This window comes from Sinocyclocheilus anshuiensis, unplaced genomic scaffold (genome assembly GCF_001515605.1).
Source record: "Sinocyclocheilus anshuiensis isolate Anshui unplaced genomic scaffold, SAMN03320099.WGS_v1.1 scaffold670, whole genome shotgun sequence".
Classification (NCBI taxonomy): Eukaryota; Metazoa; Chordata; class Actinopteri; order Cypriniformes; family Cyprinidae; genus Sinocyclocheilus; species Sinocyclocheilus anshuiensis.
In genome coordinates, this window is record NW_015546062.1 from 953,498 (window position 1) to 962,106 (window position 8,609).

At 39.9% G+C, this 8,609-nt stretch overlaps 1 protein-coding gene across 1 annotated transcript in view; it reads left to right on the forward strand.

Annotated features, from left to right (window-relative positions):
• Positions 1 to 269: 269 nt before the first annotated feature.
• Positions 270 to 8,609, forward strand: part of cadm4 (cell adhesion molecule 4) — a 161,029-nt gene continuing 152,689 nt past the window's right edge. Inside the window, exon 1 of the mRNA XM_016500820.1 lies at positions 270 to 518. Within this exon, the coding sequence (XP_016356306.1) occupies positions 446 to 518 (73 nt within the window). The 5' untranslated portion in view covers positions 270 to 445. The remainder of the gene's footprint in view (positions 519 to 8,609) is intronic.

Here is an 8,609-nt window from a genome sequence, read left to right on the forward strand (position 1 = left end):
CAAAACTTTATTGATCGCCACTGTAATTCATCACGTTAATATATAGAGCGGTTCATTTGGAGGCTATGGACTCGTTCCAATAGCTGTTCTAGCGCTATGAATTCGGTGTCTAGCACGTTCTTTTTGATAAAAACAAACGGCTATTTGTCTTATAGTATTATTACTCTTTACCCCGCCCATGATTGGGTGTGCGCCGGTCATTGTCAAATCCGATTGGTTGTGGCTGAGCCCAAGAAAAACCGGCCCTGCTACATTTCCACCTTTCATCCAGAGTAGCGTATTGAGTGTGCGTGTGTGAGTAGGCTACTAGTATGTAATACACAACAATTCCAGCTAACACTGGAGTTGAGAAAAGACATATCTCGTAGGTGAGAGCCTGCGCGCTCATGTTATTCTAATTCCTATCAAAGGAAGAGGAATTTACAGAGATCGGAATAACACAACGATGGCATTTTCTTCTTTTTGGAAGTATTGCGCTCCGCTTTCTCTCCTACTGCTCCTGTCCTATTCGCAGACAGGTAAGACAATATTTATTCAGTCCATAAACGCTTTGGAAGTTAACTTGCCATAAACGCGGACAGATGTTTCACTAGACAGAACTATATTGATCTGTTCACTAATGTTGCCATCGCGGGATGTATAGAATAGCCATATATAAACACATCGGCATCGCCTACAACATGCTCATGGGTTCAGCCCATCGCCAGCAGTAAATGTGATAGAAATCACGTTAGCCTTTGTTTTAAACATTTATACGAAAGTGAAATTAATTTTGTTTCCCTCAAAGTTCTTTCTGTTCCGGTTTTCACGCTTTCTGCTATTATTATAGGCGCAGTTCAGGCTAATTATCAATTATTTTGGTCAGTAGTTTGCGTCACTCACCTGCATCTCTGCTGACTCCGTTTGCTCAAGTAATAAAGGGAAGTTCGCTCAATAACTGCTTGAACAGTAGCTACACATATGTGCTTGCTAATTCATTTTCAGATACGTTTCTATAGGTGCGTTCACAGCGTGCTTTGTTGTCGCGCGCATCATTGTTCCGTGCAGTGCTTTTTCTTGTGTATGCGTAATGTTCTTTCATTTACCGATGTCCCTTGAGATCTCGAGGCGTACGTATATGGCCGTTGCGACAGTCAGTACAAGAGCGCAGGTACCATTAAATCATGTGGATTGCGCTGTTCGGAGGTCCCGCTCTGAGCTCCTCTGCGCAGGGGTTACTATCCCAAATCAGTCTCAAATACAAGACTGTCAGAGCAAATCCCAACACGGGCCGCGTATTTCATGCTTGCCATCGCATGATAAGTGCATCTGCCGTTGTCCTGGGATTTGGATTACAAGAGCATCTTGAAGATACTAGCTGGCCATTTAATTCTTCTCTTCAAGCTGTGCCATCTGTTTGTACGATGATTCAATTAATAATTATTAGGCAAGAGCGAAAATAGCCTGGGACAAAAAGAAAACGCATGCAGTTACACTATTTTAGGTGTCTAACTCGTGCCTACGTCCGAAATGCATCCGTTCTGATATAAAGTCCATCATCAACAATTTATAACTTATATTGCAGACCAAAAAATATAAATTAGTTCGTACATATTAAAAAACAAACCAAATCAGACAGTTTAGCGCGTCACCAAGGTCTGGAGTAGTGAGTGGATCGGAATGACCAATATTTCTCATTCTTGCTAACATCGTTCAAGATAGAATCACTCTACCTGAGATCCACTCCGGGTTTTCCTTTTCCTTCTCCCCTGCCCACTTCAAGCGAAAACAAAACGCTTTGACTTTTAAAAATGACATATTTTCATAGAAACTGCAATAAGTCGTGTAATGAACAGAATATGTACGTTTTAGTCTGGTATGTAGAAATGGTAAAGCCATAGTAGAATGGGGCCAATAAAGCAAAATGATAATTCCTCAATTCAGTTCCTCTCTTCATGTTTTGAATTTTATGGAAACAATATTAACATATTTATCTGTTTGAGATTTCTAAAAGCGTTCCTTTGTTGAATTCAGTAGCTATTTGTGGTCCAAGCTACTGGCAGGTTTGTGTGTGCGGTTGTTTGTTTTGTACCGTCTAACAATTAGTGAGCAACTGAAGATTTTTTTAGCTACACATTGCTATTCTTGCTGTATGTGGTTGTGGCCACATTTGGATATGAAGAAATGTGTAGAATTGTATTTTAGTGGGCATAGGCTTTGCAATTATGGGTATGTGTATGTACTCATTGCTCAAATGGCTGGGTGTCTCTTCATTTGGACATTAGAGGTCAAGAGGGAGCTATGGAGATGACTGTCATTAATCTCTCCAGTGACACGAGGTAAAAGAAGAGAGAAAGGGGAATTCAATAGAGAATTTCTATACCGGAGTGCATATCATGTTTCAGAAAGAAACATGGAAAAGTTAGTTTCGTAGAGATGTAGCAAGAGGAGAAAATGGGGGAGAGAGAACGGGGAGGAAAAAGAAGGAAAGTGTGTGAGATGAAATGATCTTTCTACCTACTGAAGCAGAATGAAAAAGAGAGAAATAGAGAATGAAGAAGAGCAGGGCTGGGCAAAAAAAATCGATTTTTCGATATATCGTTTTTTAAAATGTGGTCGATTCAATATCGATTCTCGAAGGCCACGAATCGATTTTTTTCAATATTTATTTCCACAAACATTGAACATAAGATTTACGCTAATCTTATTACTAGTCTAATCCACTAGATGTCACCCCCTTATTTGCCTTGCGCGATGTTACAACGGAGAGTCCGTCATTCATTCATTGCTTAAAATGGCGGATTCAGGTGTGTTCCCGACGTCAACACCACCTTCCAGAGCTCTACAGTGCGACCGAAAACCACTGCGTGCGACTATAAACATTTTTTAGGAGCACCAGTGCGACTGACCCGATCATCATCATACTTGTGATTGCGCTCAGGGGAATTTCAAATGTTTCTACGTGTTTTTGCAGCGTTGAGTAATGTATCACAGACTGAATCAATTGAATTAATGATTCAGTGATAAAAATCAGTGACTTACCGCCACCTGCTGGCAGTTTGTTTAATTTTAAAAGTATCTTCAGTTATTTAAATAATTTAATATTTCTATATTAAAAATGTTATATTTAAAACATTAATATCATCATGAATTTATGGATTTGAACGTGCTCCTAAAAAGAAAAGTAAGCGTAGCGCCCTGCCTTGACATAAAAAGTCAGAGGTATGGAAGCATTTTAGATTTCGCAAGCACGATGACAAAGATACTGTGGACAAGAACAAAGCCGAATCGAATTGAGAGCTTGAAAATCGAATCGAATTGTAACATCTGAATCGATACCCAGCCCTAAAGAAGAGGTAAAGATGTAAACGGGGTGGAAAAGTAGAAGACTGCCAGGGAAACAGATGGAGTGACAGGGATAATGGGAGGAAGAGACTTGCACCTTTAAGAAACCACTCTATCATAGACTGAGAGAGCAGGGGAAAAGAAAGATATAGAATAGTGTGTGTGCCCCTTCCCCCAGCACAACAAATACAGAATGTACTAGGCTCAGTGACTGTGTGTGTCCCTTGGGCACAGGCCTGCAGACTCATGTTGTGTTCTCCATCTGAGCCCCTCTTTCTCTTTTTGCCTCTCTCTCATTGTCTTTCTCTCCATCTCTCTCCCTCTGCTTGCCCTGTGTGACTGACACACACGAGCACACACACAGTTAACGGCCACAACTGCGCCAGCCGCATTCTGCATGCTGCATTCTTTGCCCGTCCCCTCTCATCACTGGCCCTGCACAGTTAATCATCTCTATTTGTTTATTCGATGGCAAGCAATATGAGAGTCATTCGTTTGAATCTGTTTTCATCATTTTTTGGGACTCTGTCAATGTTGCTTCTGCTGGAGGGCCAAATTGCCTCCTAATTGGAAAAAAGTATAAAAATAGCTGCACAGTTTAAGAGAATTTGTATGGATTTTATTTTTTCTTCGAATAAAATGCAATTACATATTGTAGTTATAATAGTTGCCTTATTATACAGTTTGACATGACTAGTCATGTGGATAAAAGTTGAAAAACAGCCATTGTTTTAATATATCAGGGCTCCATACTGCGACTAAAATGGTTTCAGATGCAACAAAAAATAAAAATTGATGACAATAATTTAAAATCTAATTGCCATTGGCAGCATTTGGGAAAACTTTGTGTGTCTATATGTGGTTTTGGCAGTTAATCTCAGTGTGTCTCTCATGCAGAGCAGCATGAGTCATGATTTTTGATTTGTGAACAAATGGCTCTTATGAACTAGACAAAAAGATTCACAAAACTAGCTTGTGAGTTAGTGGTTTGAATCAGACTCACTCAGTGAATCGTGAGTGAGTGATGCAACAGCCAGCAGCATGAGTCGTGATGTCAGTCTGATTCAAGAATAAGTGACTCGTATGAACTGGTTCTTTTTATTGAGTGAGTCAAAAAGATTCACAAAACTAGCTTGTGAGTTAGTGGTTTGAATCAGATTTACTCAGTGAATCATGAGTGAGTGCAACAATGCATTACTGAGTTACTGCAATAACTGTGATTCATTTTTTCAGATGTGTCTGATTTGACATGAACAAGAATGATTATTTGTAATTTAATATAGATATTTGTTGTGATAAATGTTATTCAAAAAAATTCAAATGTTTCACAAAAATATTATTGGTCATTGTTTGCCATAGTGAGGTCAAACTGTAATGTGGGTGACATCTTAAAACCATAATAAACACAATATTTGACTTTTTTCAAACAGGCATAAATATTTTTACAAAACAGAGTGATATTTATATGACACTAATACAGTCAAGATAAAATGGGAACTACACCACTTCTGAAAAACAGTCTTTATCAGGCAATTTGTAAACTAAAAAAGACATTTGACTCCTAAATATTTCATTTCACAACTCTCTAGCCATTTTTTAGTCTGGAGCCCTGTATATATAGGGCATGGAAATCAAATTCGTCTTTTTTTTTGCACGTTTGAGTTCCTAGTCTTATTCAGATGCAAAATTGGTGCATTATGTAGGGAAGGCACTCAAAGCGCTTTACATTGTCAGGGGGTATCTCCTCATCCACCACCAGTGTGCAGCATCCACCTGGATGATGCGACGGCAGCCATAGTGCGCCAGAACGCCCACCACACACCAGCTTACTGGTGGAGAGGAGACAGAGTGATAAAGCCAATCAGCAGATATGGGGATTGTTAGGAGGCCATGATGATCAGAGGCCAATGGGCAAATTTGGCCAGGATGCCGAGGTCACACCTCTACTCTTTTCGGAAGACATCCTGATATTTTAATGACCACAGAGAGTCAGGACCTTGGTTTAACGCCTCATCCGAAGGACGGTGCTTGTTGACAGTATAGTGTCCCCGTCACTATACTGGGGCGTTAGGACCCACACAGACCACAGGGTGAGCACCCCCTGCTGGCCTCACTAACACCTCTTCCAGCAGCAACCTAGTTTTTCCCAGGAGGTCTCCCATCCAGGTACTGACCAGGCTCAGCCCTGCTTAGCTTCAGTGGGTAACTAGTCTTGGGCTACAGGGTGATATGGCTGCCGGCATTAGCAGGTGCATGTAGGACAGAAATTGGTATTTTCACTTGACACTTTGTTCTGTAATGCCATGAGGAAGCCGTTATCTTAAGCCAAGGTTTATCCTTTGATTCCAGTGTATGGTTATGTAATTCCCCCAGTAAAATAAAAATGTTGACATTTAATTACAGTGGAAGCCCTCCTACCAGTATGTTAAAAACAGACATGTAGTAAAGCCTTCAGGTACTAGCTTCCTATTTTTACTCTCATTTCACAGTGAACACTAAACCCAGGCTCAGAATAGATAAATTAAGGCGACCTATAGAGGGAGAGCTGCTGGTAAACTGTTACATAGCTACCTGGATTTCTCTTATCACTGTAATAGATTACACATTTTATAGCCTTATATAAACAGATGTTCCTTTAGGAATCCTATTGTTTCTCAACAACACAGAAGATAGAAAAGCGAGTAAGAGTCATATGTGTGCTAAAACTCGTGAATACCTTTAATTTGAGCACGAGGAGATAAACAGGGAAGAGCGGACCTATTTCAAATCGTTTCAAGGAAGGGCTGGATTAATCATTGTGTTTTATGGAGCCGTTACACAGGCTGGGTTTGTCGCAGGTGGCGTGTTTCGTTAACTGTATTTCACCGTAATTATCTTCAATCTGATTCGACTGATTAGACACTCCTTTCATTTTCTTGTTCGCTCTCATCGCCTGCCTGCCTGCCTGCGGTCATTCATATTAGACGCAATATTTTATGTCTAATTTCAGAGCTGAAGAGATTGTTATTGGAAGACTGCGCGGCTTTTAAATGACAGAAATGATGAATAAGACGCTTGTGGTCAAGTTGACTACAAACGTTATTGAGCAAGGCCAGCACACCGCTGTTATGAAACCGAAACTCTTCCATCTCTCCCAGAAGTCTCGGCTATTATTCTAATGAAACACACTTAGAAAGGTGCGCCAATTAAACAGGCTTATTTTTCAGGGTTATCACTCTCAAGCTGTTTCTGCGGCTCGCTTTGATTGAATCCAAGCATATTCATTGTGAGAATTTAATTGCTTGCTCTCTGATAAGTATGTGAATTATTGAAATGTGCCTGTTCGTACTGGACCCGATTCTGTCTGTGTCACTTGTGAGAAGGCAAACCCTCGCCAGACACGAGTTGTCAATAATTCAGACTTGGGTTGTGAAGTGCAGTCTGATTCAGATCAAATTTTTCTTCCTCTTGTCCTGTGAGATGTCTGAGTGGCAGATTTGCTGTCTGGTGCCTGACTATGTCTTTCTCAGCATGGAGAATAAGACTTCAGAATAGCAATGCATTGTTTCAGCACGGAGGATAAGCTTGCAGAATAGCAATGTATTATTTCTCAGTGTCTTTATTTCACAGCTTGAGAATCAGATAGAAATTTAGCAATCTGAAATTAGTTTTTTTCTAACAAGTGCTAAGATAAATGGTAGTTTAATGGTATTTTGGGTCACAGTAACTTAGGGGTCACAAAACCCCCAAAACGAGGACCCCCAAATATGACTCTTAAATAACTGGTACTAAATTGGTACTAAAGCATAACCACATGATTAAAATATATACTTTCTTTAGGGGCTTTCAGATTTTGGATCTAGGGATCCACATGGGGCAGCAAAAAGGGGTCTATCTGTGGAAAAAAAATTTTTTTTTAGGGCTGCCAAAGTTATAATATTAATAATATAAGACTTTTTAAAATGATAACTTTAAACAGGTTTTTTTTTTTTTAAATATAACTCGTAGCCTTAAAAAACAGAAAAAATCTGTATGGACATTATTCATTAATTTTACCCACATTTCTGTTAACCCTAAAACACAACCCAATGCAGTGCAAAATTCTAAATACGGTAAACAAAAAAAAAACTGTAAGCAATCAATACGGAAAATTCCTTCATTGTAATACAGTGCATTGTACCCCATTTTTACAGATTTGTTTCCGAACATTTTTTCAAATAAAATTTTAAATACCTGTGACTAGTTGACTAGTACAAAATATGTACTTTTATTCATCTCTCACTTTGACAATATCACAAAATCATGAGCAAAAACCTTTCAGTTTTGTTCTCCTACACCAAGAAAATCAATCAACTTTGGAATTTTATCTTAGAGAGAGACTTGTGAGAAACAAAGCTGCTAATGTAGAGAGAGAGAGAGTAAAAATGAAAGACGAGACTGTGAAACATGAAAAGAAAAGGTGGAGAGGAGAGCGAGCCAGACTTAAGTGGATGTTGTGGTTGACTGCCAACAAAGGTGAACATTCTTCCGTATAGGGGACAGAGTTGCCATGACTTTGCAAACTCTGCCCCGTGCTTGTTTAACAGCCCCCTAACCTCTGTCTTTTCTCTCGCTCCTACTTTCATTTCTTTGCCTCATCCTTCCACCAGTTTCCAAGGCTCCCGTCACGTCTCTGTTCCCTACCCACATGAGGTAAAGGTTCCAGGCTTTTGCAGTAATTACAGGAGTTTGAGTGGCACTAAAGCCCTCACTAGGTTTGATTGGATGAAGGGCCCATTAGAACTAAAACGGGCCCCTGCTCCAGATGGAGTGTGTGTGAAAGGCTTCGTAGCTTCTTGAGAGGGAGACTAATGCCGCCTGCACCAATTACATTATGTGGAGAGCGTGGAGGTGATAATGAGGCTGTGGATGAGTGCAGAGGGCTGGAGGGAGCAGCCCTTACTCGGGACAGGTGTGTGTGAGATGTGAGTCAAATCTGACCTCAGCACATCCTCATGCAGGGAGAGAGAGATTGAAAAAGAAGAAGAGGGGAGTGGATGAGAGAGATTTTTCACTTATTTTCCTATAAATACTGAAAGCCAAAGTGTGCATTTTAAATGTTTAAAAACCATCTCTAATCCCTGTTTAAAGGGGTCATATGACGTTGCTAACAAGAACATTATTTTGTGTATTTGGTGTAATGCAATGTGTTTATGCAGTTTAAAGTTAAAAAAACACATTATTTTCCATATAATGTACATTATAGTTTCTCCTCTATGCCCCGCCTTTCTGAAACGCGTCGATTTTTACAAAGCTCATCGTTCTAA